Source organism: Lepus europaeus, chromosome 15 (genome assembly GCF_033115175.1).
Source record: "Lepus europaeus isolate LE1 chromosome 15, mLepTim1.pri, whole genome shotgun sequence".
Classification (NCBI taxonomy): Eukaryota; Metazoa; Chordata; class Mammalia; order Lagomorpha; family Leporidae; genus Lepus; species Lepus europaeus.
Genome location: NC_084841.1, coordinates 10,956,323 through 10,975,479, shown reverse-complemented (window position 1 = coordinate 10,975,479; position 19,157 = coordinate 10,956,323). Strand labels below are relative to the sequence as shown.

The window sequence follows — 19,157 nt, the reverse complement described above, 5'->3', positions numbered from 1 at the left end:
AAGAAGACAGTTCCAGGTCCCCTGGAATGAACCACTGATGGCTGTTGGTTCCCTCAGGTCTTGCTCACCAGAGAAACGGCACCTCAGTGAAGAGAGTGCCCTAGAAGGTTTGGGAAGCACAGGGAGCAGACTTCCAGGTCTGAGAATCAGAGAACACAAGATGGAACTGTCACTCAAAGAAAAGTGGGAGCCCAACCTCCCACAGAAGTTTTCAGGAGAAAATCAACTGTGATTAGTGCTTGGTTCTTTCTCCTCTGTTAGCCAGCAACTGTGAACACCAGCAAGTGAGAGTACACTGCAGGACAGGCTGTACAGAGAGAAAGTTTTCAGAACAAGTGTTATTTGTAGTATGCTTTACCAGGGCTCCTCTGGAGAACAGATTAACTAGGGGAAAAGTTGTGCTTTATTTTCAACTCAAACTCAAGGACAACTGTATGATGTAACTCTGGAAACGCTCTGCAATGGGCTGAGATGGCACCGCATGGGTCTCTGTCTGAACTAAGAGTACAGGGGAAGTCCAACGACGCTCTTCACACACATACAACTTGACCAAAGTGGACACGTCGGCTTCTGGTCAAAATCAGAAAATTCTCTGCCTTTCTCTTCAGATCGCTGGAGAAATAATAGCTTAATTCTTCCCATTGCTTACTGAGGTGACAAATTCCTATTTGGGTGCCCGGGAACCTGGAACGTGGTTGGGCCTATAATTAATGAGATGAGCTGAGCTGAGCAGTTGCCATGTCCTGTGCATGTGTCACTGGGGCCAATAGAGCTAGGGGATGGCCTCCAGGACATGTCATGATGAACAGGTGATAAACAAAGGAAGCAACCAGAATGCTCCAAGGCTAATAGAAAAGCAATTGAATAAAGCACGGTATAGAAATGTTTTCTTAGGAAGGGAAATCAAACTACAAGCACCCAAACCAGGAAGAACTGGCCACTATGCAAAAGTCTAGACCAGTGATGATCTGGTAACATTGTGTGGCTCACAGAACACACACTCCACCCTTTCTGCACTTCTAGAAGCTGCAGACCATTTCGTAAAAGTTTGTAAAGACTCAAGTTAACTTTTCACTAAGATGAAAGATTAAACATGCACTGTACAACAAAAATGGAATGCAATCTGCACATGTAGTTTAAAACTTTCTAGTAGCCATATTTCAAAAAGTAGCAAGAAACCTATGATTAATCCTAACAACACATTTAACTCTATGAAATACATTAGTATTTCACACATAAAGACTATGAAGTAACCATGCATTCTTCTTTGCACTGACACACGGTGTATACTTTCCACATGCAGAACACCCCCACCCCAACCAACTGTCTTTCAAGTGCTCAAAAGCCACATCTGTATACCGCTGCAACAGAGAACACAAAAGGTAAACATATACACCCTATAGGAAGATCCATCCAGACCCAGGGAGAAGCAGTCTTGTTCCAGTTACCATTATCTAAAGCAGCTGCCTGAGAATGCCAACGTTGCTTTGTTCAAATGCCCAGTTATCTCACTTTAAAAGCCTTTCTTCCAACAGTCTGACTGGGCCCCTAACTTTCCCAGGGTCCAGCTCAAAACCCTCTTCCTGCAAGCCTTTGCTGCCTGGGCCCTGATGATTTACCTTTGTGGTTGAAGATGCCCTCCATCTCCATGCTGCTTCTGGAGTGGGCGATGCACAGGGAGCCACAGGGGACTAGGCCTTCTGCTGCAGGGGACCGGTCGGTGGTTCGCACCAGGCACCAGTCAGGCTTGTCATGCGGCCGCTCCAGGACCTCCACTGTCTGGCCGCGCCGGATAGTCAGCTCGTTGCTGTTGCAAGCTGTGAAGTCGTGGATCACCACTGTCAGCTCACAGCCACCAGAGAGCTGGGAGGGACAGAGGAAGAGGACCAGGTCAGTGAGCAACAGCCAGTGGCCCATCCCAAGGGGAGCTGTGAGCTCCGCCAGGAATTCCAGTTTCCAGTCAAGGTATCACTGTGCTGGTGAGAGCCCTGTAGCTGTGCTGCCCTTTTGTATCTCAATGGACAGACTGCAGAGTCCTGGACTAGCCCAAGTTCTCAGCCATGACTACAATTTTCTAATGGTTTCATGTTGGAATCAGATGTAACTTCTCAGGTAAGCCTCCAAAGCCTTCTGCACCTGAGACATTCCATCTCCCTCACTGAAGGCTGTAGCTTTAGTTCTCAACTATGGTACATTAATAACTCTGTGTAAAAGCTACTTGGGGGGATGACTGGGAACTTTGGTGATAAGTGAGCTCAAGTTCTGCTCCCAACTGCCCTCCCCTAGTGGAGCATTCAGTCTCTCAGAGTATCACTTGGAACAGGGAAGTAGCAGCCCCCAGAGCAGGAGGTTGGAGTGACATGGGCTGGTAACTCAGGTAAGAGCACCATCTCATCTTGGCATCCTTAGCAAGCCCGCTCCCCATTGCTGAGAGTTCTCTTTGGTGCCACTCCCATTTCCCCACCCTCTTGCTCAATTCCCACTGGGCCTTCCATGAATCACTCAGAAGCTCCACGGCCATAGCTCATTTCGAACGTGCAGCATACCTTCTACATTTCCATGTCTGCATATGCCTCCACTCCTACCTGGTCTCTTCTGGTCTTGTCTTTTGAGTAACAGAATCGCCATCAAGACACCCCCATTAAACAAGCCTCACTCTTCCCCTCCAGGGGCTGTCAGTCAGGCAGCTTTCCGAAGGTGTTCACCTGGGTTTCTGCTGTGGCCTCCTAAGACGCTTGACTGACCCCAGATTCTCCTTCCAAACCATCTAAACTCTGCTGTCATCAGGTGACTACTTTTTTTTAAAAGATTTATTTATTTATTATTTGAAAGGCAGAATTATAGAGAGGTATGGGTACGTGTCGGGGGGGGGGGGGGAGAGGGAGAGAGTGAGAGAGGGAGAGAGATAGCAGTCTTCCATCCACTGGTTCACTCCCCAGATGGCCACAACAGCTGGAGCTGTGCTGATCCAAAGTCAGGAACCAGGAGCTTCCTCTGGGACTCCCACATGGATGCAGGGGCCCAAGGACTTGGGCTATCTTTTACTGCTCTCCCAGGCCATAGTAGAGAGTTGGATCAGAAGTGGAACAGCTGGGTCTCAAACCAGCGCCAATATGGGATGCCGGCACTGCAGGCGGCAGCTTTACCCACTAAGCCATAGCACTGGCCCCAGGTGACTCCTTATGAAGTAGATCCTGTGATCCAGACACATCATCCTCCTTTCCAAAACCCTCAGACACAACCTCCTTAGCACAGGACTCACGTTTCCACAGGCGTGTGTCCCTTACCTTCCTGGGCTCATTTGCTGACAGCTGGAATTACCCATCTCTCACTTCTGAGATGGATCCTGAATGCCCCTGGCCCATGCTATCCCTATACCTGGAGCCCCATGCTCCTACTCTGTTTATTCTAAGTTCTTCATCAAATCCCTCTGGAGGGGCTAGCATCCCATACAGCTGCTGGCTGGAGTGCTGGCTGCTCCATTTTGGATCCAGCTCCCTGCTAATGCGCCTAGGAAAGCACTGGAAGATGGCCTAAGTGCTTGGGCTCCTGCACCCATGAGGGAGATCCAGAGGAAACTCCTGGCTCCTGGCTTTGTATTGGCCAAGCTTCAGCTGTGTAGCCATTTGGGGAGTGAATGAATAGATGGAAGATCCCCCTCTCCAACCCTGTAACTCTGCCTTTCAAATAAATTAATTAATCTTTAAAAAAAAATCCCTCTGGAAAATCTCTTACCAACCAGTTTTCAGGAACTACTATTCAGTTTTGAAATAAGCCACATCTGGGGTGTGTCTGTATTTGTGTGAATGTGTGCTGTGTGTGTGTCTGCTTGCCCTCATCACCAGAAAACAGGTTTGTATCACTTCCTTGAACTTCCCATGCCTGAACCCTAAGGACAGGACAGGGTCAGCTGGTTACCACCAAGGCCTCAGGGTTAACAGTAGGCTCACAGCTTGTACCAGTTGATGGACAATCTAGATTTCCCCTGAAGCCTGCCTTGCACAGTGTTGGTATCTAGTAAGAACTCAAACATTTGCTAAGTGAAAAAGATAAAACAGGTTTTCTGTAGCAGTGAAGGTCTTGCATGAAAAACTTAAACCATGGCTCCTTCTCTCTGACTGTGCCTGGGTTCGATCTAGGCCAGGCCTGGTGGTGCAGTCACCTAAGGGCATCAGCACAGGCAGCCCACAAAGACAGAGGGTGCAGCTGGGCTGCAGCAGTGCTGGAGACAGTCCTTGTGGTGAGTGGGAGAAATTGTCCCTGAGGTGGGGGAGGGAAGAACTGGCTCATGCTGGGAACACCCTTGTCCCAGACAGCCCACTGGGCACAAATCCACACGCAGAGAATGGGAGATCTGGGTGTCCTCCAATGGCTCCCACTCCTGAGCGTGCTCTCGGGCCACCCGCCATGCTGAGAACTGTCAAGTCTGTGCTGTCCATACCCTCCCAATCTAAGTGGTGACTTTTAAAGAGAAAGTTTAGATAGTTAGGAAAAAAAAAAACACATGACAACCACAGAGAAAACAAAACAAAACTCTTCCACAATGAAGCTCTAATGTCAACAAAATGAAGCATTTTTGCAAAGCCACAAAGAAAACTTCTACAAATATTTAATCCCCTTGTAAATTATATAAACTTCTTTGTAGGGAACCATGCTAAATTTTACATAGATCTCTATGAACAAGGAAAGATGCTAACATTCAAAGGTCCAAAGTAGAGGGGTGAGAGATGTGGCCCAGTGGGTTGAGTCACTGTTTGGGACCACTGCATTCCTATATTAGAATGTCTGGGGAGACGGCGCTGTGGTGTAGTGGGTAAACCCTGCACCTGCAGTGCTGGCATCCCATATGGGTGCTGGTTTGAGACCCAGGCTTCATTTCTTTTTTTTGACAGGCAGAGTTAGACAGTGAGAGAGAGAGAGACAGAGGGAAAGGTCTTCCTTCCGTTGGTTCAACCCCCAAATGGCCGCTATGGCCAGCGTGCTGCGCCGATCTGAAGCCAGGAGCCAGGTGCTTTCTCCTGGTCTCCCATGCGGGTGCAGGGCCCAAGCACTTGGGCCATCCTCCACTGCACTCCCGGGCCACAGCAGAGAGCTGGACTGGAAGAGGAGCAACCGGGACAGAATCTGGTGCCCCAACCAGGACTAGAACTCAGGGTGCCGGCGCCGCAGGTCAAAGATTAGCCAAGTGAGCCGTGGCGCCGGCTGCTTCATTTCTACCCAGTTCTTTGCTATGGCCAGTAGAAGATGGCCCAAGTCCTTGGACCTCTGCACCAGCATGGGAGACCCAAAAGAAGCTCCTGGCTTCAGATTGGCACAGCTCTGGCCATTGCAGCCATCTGGGGAGTGAACCAGTATATGGAAGACCCCCCCACCCCCCACCCCCCGCCTCTGCTCTGTATAACTCTGCCTTTCAAATAAATGAATAAATAGATCTTAAAAAAAAAGAGAGAATGCCTGGTATCCAATCCTACCTCTAATTCCAATCCAGCTTCCTGCTAATATGCAATTTGGGAGGCACCAGATGATGGCTCAAGTACTTGGGTCCCTACCAACTATGTGAGAGACCCAGATGAAGTTCCAGGCTCCTGGTTTCGGTATGGGAACCAGTGCCAAGCAATGACTGGCCACACAGTGCAGCTTGCCTGGAACCTGCGGCCCAGCCACTTAGTTCCTTCATACAGCTTGTGCAGAGTGTGAGGAGCCCCCAGCCCGACCCTGCCAGGCTTCCCTGCCAGACCCCCCAGCAGCATCACTCCGGGCCCTGGGAGGGCACAGCTCACAGCCCAGCCTCTTCTTGCCTTATCCTCCACAGTCTCACTCACTTTTCAGCTCTGTGATGGGGGAAGGGTGGGAAGGGGAGCATGGGGCTATCCAAGAATGAGAATTAAGTTAGACTTTACTTCTGGCATTCATTTTTCTAGCCCCTTACAGAGTAATCAAAAAATATTGGAAACATCTGTGTCCTTGACAGAGCATAAAGAAATCCATCCTGTCCTCATAAAGAATCATTTACTATATTAAAAATCTTTTTTAAAGACTTTTGAGAATATAAGAAAACCCAGAACCAGAATAATATTTCAAACAGTGTTAAAATTATCATTAAAAAATCTTCCCAATCAAACAACTGATTTTTACCTCTAAGAATAGGTAAGAAACCTATCATTAAGGGAAGAACCAAATGGGTGTATTCTAGACCACAGAAAAGCTGTCCTGTGGATTCTGTCTCAGCGCACACACTTGAACATCTTAAACTTTTTAACTACAAAACACCTCTTAAAAATCAGATCTGTCTATTTAAAAAAAAAAACCCTTTTTTTGTATAAAAATATTGTATTAACTATTTCGAGGAAGCAAAGCAAATTATTATAGGGTGAGCATCAATAATCCAAAAATCCAAACTGCTCCAAAATCTAAGCCTTTTGGAGCTCAGATACGATGCTACGAGAGGAAAACTCCTCTCCTGGATCTCACATGTCGGGTCCCAGCCAAATCACAGGTGAATTAGAAATATGATACAGAATTACCTGCAGGCTGTGTATAAGGTATACATGAAATCCTTGGATCAATGGATCCATGTTGAGACGTGGGTCCTATCTCTAAGCTATCTCACTCTGTATATGAAAGTCTTCCCCAATCCCTCCAAAATCAGAAATTTGAAAAACATCTGGTCCTAAGCGTTTCAGAAAAGGGATATTCAACTTGTACACTGTCTTTGAAAAAGAATTAAACTTTGAACTAGAAAAAGTTCAGATAACTGCACGTCATTAAGTATGGCTGAATTCTTAACAGCTGCATGTCCAGCAAACTAATGTCATTACTATATTGAAAGAGTCACATATTTCACTTATTTAGTTAAAAAAAAATACACTGTTCTTTCCATCCATATTTTGTGGAAGTTTTCACAGACTTCTGTCCTGGGCTTCTAACCACATGCATTTACTTTAGGATTGCAAATTTTGTGAAAAATCTCTATTTTCATGACTCACACTCACATTTGTAAAATTTGCACCAGAAGACAGATTTTTAAGAGATCTTCAACTTTTGCCTTTAAAAAATTAATGTGGCAACTAACAAACATGCCATTAAAATAGGACCATGGGCCACTGGCAGCTTCTGTGCTGTCTCTGCCAGAGAACACGGCATGCCCCTCTGAAAAGGGCTACCAAGGAGACCCTCATTATGCAGGCACATGGATAATCAGCCAGATCACACCAAGGAGACTTCGCCTGCATTCACTGCTCTGTCTCACCCAAAAGAAGGAAATATTCCTTTCTGTTCACAGGCACATGAAGCTTCCACGATCGCCACACAGCAGAGAATTTACTTTCTATGTTTTCTGAAGAAACCACACCACATGCTTGCCTTCCCTGAAACTGGATGGCATTAGTAACGAAGCAGACCCATTCCTGGGCACTTCTCCCACTGCGGCTTGGGCCATAGTCTTCCCTCGCTCTTCAGAGGACAGCAGTACACACCGCCACACCCTGGTATACTGTTATTAGGGAGTTGTGTGTTACCAGACCCCAGACCATCCAGTCCTTGACAGACAACAGCAAACACCTGGTTTGAATGAGCAAGTGCAGAGGGGAGTTCTGGGCCAGTTCCAACAGGGAAGACAGGATTCATGGAACATGAGGTGGCAGATGGTTCTACTTCAAGGACCCAAAACTAATGTGTTAAAGATCAATTGCGGGTGGGTATCTGGCTAGTATTTTGAGAGCAATTCAAAAGGAAAAGGGGAATATGGTCTAATAAAAGCCATTTCCCCCTAAAGAACAAAGTGTATCGACTCTTGTGAACAGTCACATCCTGCAGCCCACTACAGTTCAGTCACTCAGAAACCTCACAAAAGGGTCTTGTGGCTTCATGAAGGTTTCACACAGAGTAGACCAAAAATGATTCCTTGGTTAAACAGGATTAGAGAACACAGCTCTGTTATTGGCAACGGTTACATAAAAAAAACGGCAACCGCAGGCAGCCAGAACAATCCCCCAAATAAACGCTCTTACGCCCCAGGTTCTCACCGCCCAGGCTTCTCCGCTGGGCAACTTCCCAGAGGCTGGGGCTTATTAGCGGCCCTCTTAACAACAGGAACAACAGGCTTCCCACACTCACACCAACGCTCAGGCTGGTGTGCACAGGGCCAAGCTCAGCAGAGAAGCATCTGCTTAACTCTGCAGCTTGGAGTGTCAAAGAGGGCAACTGATGGGCTCTGACATACTGGGGGCACAAAAAGAAATCTGCGAGAACTGAAAAATGGTTACGATGGTCAAGTTTGTTATGTGCTTTTGTCAGAGTTAAAAAAAAAAAAAAAGTGAGAAAATACCCTTCAAAAGCAGTGGTTTGCCCACACTCATCATTTCATCCAGAAAGGAATGAGTGCAGCTCTCAGGGACATCACCCCCTCTCCTCTCTACTAACAGATCACACATCTGTTTCCAGATGTGGAGGCCTGGAAGGCTTCCTGAGTGCATCATACACATGAGCTGGGAGGGCAAGCGATGAAAAATGGCCACACTGAAAAGATGCAACTACAAAGGTAAGGTAAAATTTAAATCTAAAAGGTTGGGCAAATCAGCGAGGACAGTCTATATCAGCTGAGCTGGACCCGTGCTGGTTTTCCCCTCACATTCAAGGCATTAGAATGGGTCCTGCAGGCAGTACTGCAGCCTGTAAACTGAAAGCTTTCTTGGCTGGGCTGAAAGCAAAATGAGAAAAAAGTTGAAAACCACCTGTCTCACTTTCAGTGCACTTCAGTGTCTTGAAAAACGAGACCCTGCTCAGGACAATTTAACCCAAAGACACCTGGCTTGCTCCATTTCCCAAGTGACCATTATCAAGAAAATTTAATTTGAATTGGCTTTTTGTCTTTAATGGAGCGACACAGTCTGAAGAACTGTCCTTAAACAGCTAATGTTAACCAGCTGATTGGGTGACTCAAAAGGAAAGAAAAACAGTGAAAATAAACCACCTGCCTCAAATCTGGATGAAAGTGCATCACCATCCTCAACAGTAAATTTGACCATATCCTGTAAAGTTTATGTCAAGTACCTCCCAGTGTTCCACCAATTTCATAAATAGTTTGTTAAATTTCTAGCCAAATTTTATTTATTTTGTAAAAATCTGCATTTTCTTGGAAGTGAGGTTTTCTACTTTACTGTCAGAGATTTTGCTTTTCTGATTGGGTCAAGTTATCAAAGATCACATTCAACTTGTGGCTTCATGACAGTACTTTAAAAAACTCATCAAAGAAAATAATTTAGAAGGCTGTGGTCACAGAGAAAAATAGAAAATGAAGATTAGTAAAAGAAGGAAAGACACATCCAGAGTAATCCATCTCAGAGCCTACCAGAGAACAGGGGGTTCTGTCTCCTTTGTTCATGCCTGTGCTGTGCCCTAGCCACCTACCACAGACAGCATGGCATGGGCCATCAGTAAATACCTGTGAATGAATGCATCTCCCCTGTAAATGCACATTGTATATGCATGAGGCCAGGCACTAGGGCTCAGCAACCTGTTCTTAGGACAGCCTCCAGCTTCTCCAGAGCACAATTACACTCTAAAGCTATGGGTGCCACAGGTGCCCAGACGGAGCAAAGGGAGGCAGTAATCTGCAGCAGCATAATAGAGGTCAACAGCCCAAGACTGAGGCAGCAGGAAGCCACTTTTACAATGAAGACACAGAAATAGCTAACATTCATTTCAGGTTCAGTACTTGCTAGGCACTGTTCTAATACATAACACACTTCCAAAGCTCATGGCTCTATGACGGGTGTAGTATTTTGGTCGCCATATACAGATGAGGCGATTGAGGCACAGAGAGGTTAAGTTACTTGCCCAAGACCACCAGCTATCGAGGCACAGAGGCCAGCACAACCTTCTTTGACCTGGATATGCCTGACACTACTAGTGCTGAACCTGGAGCAGAGAAAATCCCAAGTCCAGAGTGCTGTGAGGACATGAAAACCATGCACGAGTCCTTAGGAAGCTTTCTGCACTAAGTAACTCAATTTCATGCTTCAGAGGGTTTGAGAAGGCAAAGCCTACACAAGGTCCTGGCAAACTCAGAACTCTGGACAGACCAGGAGGTTGAGCACCAACTTTCTTGAGCAACTCCGGCCAGAGGGGAGGGTGTGCAGTGCCCAGGACGCATCCTCATCCAGGCAAATTTTGTTTTTCTGGGCCAGGAATGCAACCAATGAATTGGGGCAGAATGTGGGAAAATGCAGTTGTCCCTCAGTGGGTTGAATGCAAGCATTTCATAGAAATATTTCCCTTCTCGAGACTGACGTAAACCATGCTTTAAAATGGACTTGCATTAGCTGCTTTACACACTATCTGGACTCTGCAGTTTACCTATGTGCCACCAAGTTCCTGCATGTAGAATGTCTCCTGAAAAAAATGCTCATAGACTTTCCAAACTACACAGAATATCACATCCCCAGCACAGAGCTACTGTTATCATTGTGGATATCTGTAACCACTTACTTTTTTTTAAAACATGTGGATTCATATATTCATGTTCTAAGCTTGGGAGAGCTCATGCAGACTGCCAGTCTCACTAGAAGCAAAAACCTGCTACCTTAGAGCCTACGGCCAGCACACAGCTGAACTCTGCGGCCCGGACGGGCTCTTCCATGGGACACCTCATCTTGCCTTGGCTATTGTGTCTGATTCCTTTACTTAGTTAAAGGAAATATATCACAGACCAACAAGACAGAGAGTGGTGACTGATCTAAAAAGTGTTTCTTTAATACATTAAAAGTAATTACCTCCAAATTCAGCTCTAGTGTGAAATAAGGTCTAGAAAACGAGAGGCGATGAACTCCACGTCGCCTGCTTCTGGCTCTGCAGGGGTCATCAAGCCTGATCCCCTCCCTACCTCAGGGACACAGATCAGGACAAATGAGGTAAGAATCTGGAAAGCATCTGATTCCTCTGCAACTCAAATTATATTTTCATAAGATCTTTTTGTCAGCCACAAATATCAGCAATAATCGGAGCTAACTCACTTTTGGAACAAACAGATGGCATATTTTAAAACTGATGTTTTCCCAGCAGGAAGTGAGCCTGCAGAGGCATGGGGCAGTGTCTGTGACCAGCCCGATGGAGCTCTGCTGACTGAGCTCCCTGGAAAGAGGTTGTCTCAGAGGCCCTCCCTAGCCGACTCTTTTCCTAACCCTTTTGTGCCTCATCTGAGAATTACTAACAGCCCTGGCAGATAACTTTTTCCTTAAGAATTCTCCAAAAGGCTGAGTCAAAAACATCCCCCCACCCAGTTTCTGAAATGGAACCAAATTCCATGATAACAACTAACTCATAACAGACATCATAAATTAAGCTGAACAGCAGAACGTCATTAAGTGCTTTCTCCTGCCAGACCCATCTGCCCGAGTCATCAGGGGCTGCTTGAAATATGCAGGGTGGGAAAAACTGTGAGACACATGAGGAGTTACTGTCACAGCAGACAGGGGGTCGTTGGTTAAGAGGAGGTCACAGAAACAGTGCATTTGGCAAACTGACTCAAGGAAGGATGTGGTTCCCTAATTTTCATAACGTAGTCTCTTGAGAGTCATCTAGTGACCCTGAAATGCTCTACCAGAGAAGTATAAAAAGGGACACGGCTGAAAGAAAACCTTTCTTTTTTTTTCTTTTTTCTTTTTTTTAATTTTTGACAGGCAGAGTGGACAGTGAGAGAGAGACAGAGAGAAAGGTCTTCCCTTTGCCGTTGGTTCACCCTCCAATGGCCGCCGCGGTAGCGCGCTGCGGCCGGCGCACCGCGCTGTTCCGATGGCAGGAGCCAGGTGCTTCTCCTGGTCTCCCATGGGGTGCAGAGCCCAAACACTTGGGCCATCCTCCACTGCACTCCCTGGCCACAGCAGAGAGCTGGCCTGGAAGAGGGGCAACCGGGACAGGATCGGTGCCCCGACCGGGACTAGAACCCGGTGTGCCGGCGCCGCAAGGCGGAGGATTAGCCTGTTGAGCCACGGCGCCGGCAAAGGGAACACGAGTACAGCAAGCAACTCCTTCACGGTAAGGCCTATTCAATATGTCCCCTACACTATATATCCTAAACCCAAACATGGGCCCCGAGGACACAGGCAGCCAATCATGGCAGTTCTATCACTGCGGAGAGACACTTTCTGCCCTTTCTGTACTCTGGAGGCCATCACAGACCTAGTCTCAGCAATGGGCACTGAAGGAAATGTACACCACGTGTGTTTACACAGTGCAAGTCTGGTGCATCACTGCTTCAAGAAGGCTAAGAATGGGGATGTCAGGACAGGTGCTGCTGACCGCGAGGCCGTCACTGCCACATACTTCACCCAAGGCATCGGTAAGAAATGAACCCAGAGGCCTGGGTAGAAGGAGCCAGGCCTGCACAGGCAGAAGGTGTACAGGGTAAAACCACCACCTGCAGTGCAGGCATCCCATATGTGTGCCATTTTCTCTCCTGAGCAGTCATCAACCCAACATTGACGATATATAATTTTTGAGATCCACTGAGGGGGCTAGCGCCGTGGCATAGTGGGTAAAGCTGTCGCTTGTAGTGCCGGCATCCCATATGGGCACTGGTTTGAGTCCTGGCTGCTCTACTTCCAATCTAGCTCTCTGCTATGGCCTGGGAAAGCAGTAGAAGATGGCCCAACTCCTTGGGCCCCTGCACCTGTATGGGAGACCCGGAGGGCTCCTTGCTCCTGGCTTTGGACTGCTGTAGCTCTGGCCGTTGCAGCCATCTGAGGAGTGAACCAGCAGATGGAAGACTTCTCTCTCTCTTTGTCTCTGCCTCTCCTCTCTCTGTCTAATTCTCTCGAATAAATGAATGAATCTTTTTAATTTTTTTTTTTTTTTTTTTTTAGTTTTTGACAGGCAGAGTGGACAGTGAGAGACAGAGAGAGAGAAAGAAAGGTCTTCCTTTTGCCGTTGGTTCACCCTCCAATGGCCGCCGTGGCCGGCACACTGCGGCCGGCGCACCGTGCTGATCCGAAGCCAGGAGCCAGGTGCTTCTCCTGGTCTCCCATGGGGTATAGGGCCCAAGTACTTGGGCCATCCTCCACTGCCTTCCTGGGCCATAGCAGAGAACTGGACTGGAAGAGGGGCAACTGGGACAGAATCCAGCACCCCAACAGGGACTAGAACCCAGTGTGCTGGCGCCGCAGGCGGAGGATTAGCCTATTGAGCCGCAGCGCTGGCCTTATAAATAAATCTTAAAAAAAAAAAAAAAAAAAAAAAAAACCTCACGGGATTTCTGAGCTCAGGAATAAACTTAAAAATAACACTTTAGCTGAAATAAACACATTGGTGAATTACCTGCTCTGATAAAAAAAAAAAATACTTAATAGATAGTTCTTTAAAAATTTCCAGGAGACTTTTAGGGTAAAATGATTCATTTCTGCAAACCCAGACTTTCCTGTTGGTGATGGATTCTTCCTTTCTCAATGGGAACAAATAAAATCTGCATTCCAAGTTCATATATGTCCCACTCTGCTCATCTCACCATCGCTACCACCAGGGTAGAATCTCATTTTTGTAGAAGCCCCTATGAAGGCCAATGAGCCACCTGCCTCACAGCCCAGGGCTGCACAGGGTTGAGAGCAGCAGGGTTTAAGCCACAGAGGCTCCACTAGGCCAGAGGTGACTCCATCTCTGACGAACTAGAAATGGAGGCCCTATCCAGGACAGAGGGGGCGTTTCCTTGGTGCAATGGCCCACCTTTCCCGTAAACTGCCTGAAAGCACAGTCACCCCTGCTTCTTGGATAAACCCAGAAGAGTCTTCATTAACCCCTGAAGAGGTCATTTCTTTTCTTTTTTTTTTTTTTTTTAAGATTTATTTTATCTATTCGAAAGGCACAGTTATAGAGAGGGAGACACAGAGAGAGAACTTCCATCTAGTGAGTCACTCCCCAAATGGCTGCAAGGGCCAGGGCTGGGCAAGATGGGAGCAAGAAGCCAGAGCTTCCTCTGGGTTTCCGTCACAGGCTGCAGCTTCACCTGCTACACCACAACACCAGCCCCCAAAGAGGTAACTTCTTACGTTCATCTCTGGTGATTCCATCCAAATGATGTATTTAATTTTTTTATAAATCTTTAAATGTATATCTAGGGCAAGCCCAGAACAGATCCTTGAGAGTATGCCTTGCAAGACTGAATTTGGGACTTGATGGAGATTCTTTAGAAGGGTGTGTGAACAGTTTGAATGAGGCTGGCCATTCCCCTTCACATTCCAGCAACTATCATTTCTGACTGTTCTTTTAAGTGGCACTCATGTAAACTGACTAGGAACTCAATCACTCTGATTTTTTTTTCAGAAAGTAAAACTAATAAGTATTACTATAACAAAATGTTCCCAACTTCAAATTTCAATTTTTAAACTAAATAAATGGCCATGAAGTAGGGCCCCAGAGAAATGCTATTAGACCCAATGCCTGAACATATCATTTATCTTATTTCTTATTATTATTCCTGGCAAGAAATATCTGCTAGACACTAATAAGAGCACAGAGTGCTGAACAAAATAAGAATCTTTTTACTCTCCAGCTCTGACATGCTAAGCACTCTAAGTTCTAGGCATTATTATTTGGTGAACTCAAAAAGTAGCATGAAAAAAATCTAGTTACTCAAACTAGAAGGATTTAAAAATGAAATCATTGTAGCAGAGCAATATTTTACATCTACTTAATTGTCCTGAAAACTACAGAACATTAAATACTATGGATTCTTCCACAAACCAAGTGAGAAGAAACTGAAGGCTAGGATTCTAAGAGGTGTCATCTGAAATAACTGCCTGAAGACTGGACTCTGTTCTCTGCCAGCAATTACATCCCTAGACACTGCTCCTTCCCATGAGCAAATGTGCTATGGAAGTCCTAGCCAACAGCACACTCCTCCAGCGAGCACCAGGACCAGGGTCCCATGCAATGCAGGGCTAGAAACTTGGGGATTCTGACCTGATGGTGACGTCAATAAAACCCCTACTTATTGCCCAAAGTTTTAAAAGAAGAATTTGCTCTAGCATTCCAGAAATGCTTATCTCTGTGGGAAGAGGACATTTCATGGCCATCAGTGCCTCCACTGGCTTTGACAAGTTTCTTAAGGTCTGCCATCAGTTAAACCCAGGATTCCAAATTTTACTGTCAGTCTCTTCTGTGGGTTTTTAAATTCTACCAAGATAAAATCATGGGAAATTGGGCCACTTCTGAAGAAGGCACACCCACACAAACAGTACTGAAACAGCCAGCTTGACCACTGGGGGTCATCACTGTTGCAGGCCGAGGCCAGGGCAGGTTCTCTGTGCCTTGCTGCACTCAGGTGCTGGCAGGGCACCGCAGGGCTGCCACAAAGGATGCTGATAGGAAGCCATGTGACTGTACTAGGAGTGGGAGATGGAAAGAGTGGAGCAATTTCTCTTGAATCCTCAGAGTTTAAATCCTCTCACCCTGGCTCCCACAGTCTCTGCCCCTGCCATGAGGTCTAGGCACCAGTCTCACACAGAGTGACTATTCAGAAATGCTGCTGGTAAACTGTCATTTACTGATTGAGAGAGGCCATTCACCTCTCCGTTGAAAGTGCTGGTGACAGCTCACCTTATCACTGTCCAGGGTGTTCTGAGAGGTGCGGGAAGCAATCGAAATTGTATCAGGCTGGCTGCTGCCATCCCCTTGGCTGTCCAGGTCCTCTCCATCCCTGCAGTACAAAGAAACTTTCAATTCTTGACACTGCTAGACTGGGAAAGAGCATCTATCAGTTGCTAGATAAATAATCGAATTGCTGAAAGCAGTGCACACTGGCCTGTGTGACTGTACACTACCACCGCTACATCAAAGACAATAAATCACGCTCCACTAAGCACAAGCTTTTTGCTACTTGCTGTGTTAAGTGTCTAACACATATCATTCCAGTGGATACTCAGCATAATAAAATATGAGTGATTTGGTTATCTGCATTTTAGAATTGAGAAAACAGCAACATCTATATGCTCTGTAACTTGGTCAAGGTCACTTGCATGATTCACACAGGCACAATCAATCTTGCTTGGGGCACAAAGGGGAACCCAGTGAGGGACACACACAGCTTTTGAGCCGACGGAGCTCATTGTCTTGACACAGCAGTTTCATTACTAAGAATGTTAAATACAATCAGTATCTTTAAAAAATGTGCTTTATGAAACTGATTCTTGAAAAATGGTAAGTTAATGCTGCCTTGTTCACTTCCATCCAAGTAAACAAACTTACAAAAGAGTCCCCCTGAATACTCACCTCCTTCCCTTCTGCCTTGTAGTGGGAGCGGTTTTGGGGATGTGGATGGGCTCCTTCAGGGCTCCCTTCAGGTGGATTGTCCGCTCCTGGATCACTTCACGGATGTGTTTTATCCAGTCTTGCTTGTTCTCTATGCTGGAAGCCTTAACAAGGTGTCAGATCATTCAGGAGACAGAACACCCTTGCTACTACCTGCACCAACCACACACAGGTCTCCCACATTCTTTTGAGTTTCAAATTCTCAAAAGGACACTAGCAGAAAAGCAACCACATCCCACGGTTAATGTGCCAACAAATAATAAATTTTTTTAAATTAAAATTTTTTTATTTTCTGGATCTCTGACTATTCCAATCACTCTCAAGATCTACAGCAGCCTTGGGTAAATGTGAAAACAGAGTCACCCCCAAACCAAACTGTCTCTGAGCCTAACTGGGCAGAAACCAAGCATTGGTCAGTGACACCTGCTGCCTTGTCCATTGGCCTCATCAAGCAACAGCAGCAGCTACTCACACCCTTCCCCAATGCCAGATGAGGTCTTCAGGTACACTCTTTCCTTCACTCCGGCAAGGGCTCCATGGAGTAGTGCCCTTAGTTTAATGCTTTAATGCTTGTTTAATGCTAGGACTTCAAAAGTTTGTGGAAAACAGAATTAAAAGAAAGCTTGCAGGGCTGGTGCTGTGGTACAGTGGGTTAAAGCCCTGGCCTGCAGCACCCAAAGTGGGTGCCGGTTTGAGTTCCGGCTGCTCCATTTTCCAATCCAGCTCCCTGCTAATACACCTGGGAAAGCAGTGGAAGATGGCCCAAGTGGTTGGGACTCTGCACACATGTGGGAGACCTGGAAGAAGCTCCTGGCTTCGGATTAGCTCAGCTCTGGCCATTGTAGCCATTTGAGGAGTGAATCAGTGGATGGAAGACCTCTCTCTCTCTGTCTCTTTAATTCTTTCAAATAAATAAATAAATCTTAAAAAAAATATGAAAGCTTACTTCACTGCAAATTTTTTTGAAATCTATGCACAGTTTTTTCATAATTTGCATTTTCCATGAATACTTTGAAGGTTGCTCACATGTACAAATATGAAAAATTTTTTGCACCAAAAAACATCTTTTAATTCAATTTTCCATGAACTTTCTGAAACATCCTTGTAAAAAGACAATTGAGGTGTGGACCCTAAGAAATGTGCCCAAGGTCACCAACTGCCCAGTCATCCATGGTGAGTTGCATGAATTTGATAAAGCTTTGGAGAACAGTTCTCTGGAAATGGTTCAACACACATCTGCTGGCTGCACACACTGGCCAGCACATTTTTCAGGCATTTTTTTTCCACTTTGCCTCGTAGGAAGTATCATCTCTTACATGTTCTGGGCCTTGGTAACAATTTTCTGATTTCCTCACAGAAAACACCAACTCCCTATGATATAAGCATAATTCCCTGTAAATGATTAATGTAATTGTCAGTGGGATCATAGATGAGATCACGAAGGGAGGGGAGCCCAACATTTCTCACTGTGTATATTGTGTTTTTAAAATAGAAAATCTGGGCCCATGCTGGGAAAGGAATTTAAAATTGATAACATTCTTTCTTATGTAAAATGTTCTAACCAGAGACCAGGTCTATAGAGTTACTTAGAGGTTATACCAGGGAAATGAATGTCAGATCAAGGCAGCCTACTGCTCCCTACTCCCAGTTCTGAGGGAGGAGGTAGAAAGGTGGTTAAGGAACTGAGATGCTATGTACACAAGTGTCTTAGGAAAGAAAAGTTTGAAAGCTGCAGAACTGTCACCGGAATTTAAATACCTGATACAAACATTTGAGAGGTTACATGAGGAGAAGTATCTGACAAATAACATTTGGCAGAGTTTGTAAATAATGGAGGAAAACTGCTCATGTGGTTCAGAAACAGAAAATGGCATGCGAATTGATCACTATGTTAATGGGCAATAATTCTCTTAACCTTAAAAAAATTAAACAGGCCGGCACCGCGGCTCACTAGGCTAATCCTCCACCTTGCGGCGCCGGCACACCGGGTTCTAGTCCCGGTCAGGGCACCGATCCTGTCCCGGTTGCCCCTCTTCCAGGCCAGCTCTCTGCTGTGGCCCGGGAGTGCAGTGGAGGATGGCCCAAAGTGCTTGGGCCCTGCACCCCATGGGAGACCAGGAGAAGCACCTGGCTCCTGCCATCGGATCAGCGCGGTGCGCCGGTCGCAGCGCGCCAACCGCGGCGTCCATTGGAGGGTGAACCAACGGCAAAGGAAGACCTTTCTCTCTGTCTCTCTCTCTCACTGTCCACTCTGCCTGTCAAAAATTAAAAAAAAAAAAAAAAAAAAAAATTAAACAAGGAAAAAAATGTCAAATTTTCACAACAGTAAGAGAAAGGTATCTACAGTATTAAGTAAAAAGTCTGACTTGGTTAAGGCAAGGGAAAAATCAGTTTTACACTGTTGGAAGTCTTGACCTATAAGCACTTGGAAATAAAATTCTCCCTTCCAGACAATAAAAGTAAAACAGACCAAAATTTTGTTTTACAACTACAAGGCCATTATCATTGCTGCAGTTAACCAATACCATTGTCTTCACCACCACCACCTTTTTTTTTTTTTTTTTTTTTTTTTTTTGATAGGCAGAGTGGATAGTGAGAGAGGCAGAGAGAAAGGTCTTCCTTTTTGCCGTTGGTTCACCCTCCAATGGCCGCTGCGGCCGGCCCATCGCGCTGATCCTAAGCCAGGAGCCAGGTGCTTCTCCTGGTCTCCCATGCGGGTGCAGGGCCCAAGCACTTGGGCCATCCTCCACTGCCTTCCTGGGCCAGAGCAGAGAGCTGGCCTGGAAGAGGGGCAACCAGGATAGAATCTGGCACCCCAACCGGGACTAGAACACGGTGTGCCAGTGCCACAAGGCAGAGGA

At 46.2% G+C, this 19,157-nt stretch overlaps 1 protein-coding gene across 2 annotated transcripts in view; it reads right to left on the bottom strand.

The window, feature by feature from the left end:
* The window catches only part of TRIO (trio Rho guanine nucleotide exchange factor), a 387,461-nt gene that overhangs the window by 85,642 nt on the left and 282,662 nt on the right, over positions 1-19,157 (bottom strand). For both annotated transcript variants that reach the window (XM_062211811.1, XM_062211812.1), the window contains exons 32-34: positions 16,258-16,400; positions 15,586-15,685; positions 1,620-1,863 (exon numbers count right to left, since the gene is read on the bottom strand). In XM_062211811.1, the coding sequence (XP_062067795.1) occupies positions 1,620-1,863; positions 15,586-15,685; positions 16,258-16,400 (487 nt within the window). The remainder of the gene's footprint in view (positions 1-1,619; positions 1,864-15,585; positions 15,686-16,257; positions 16,401-19,157) is intronic.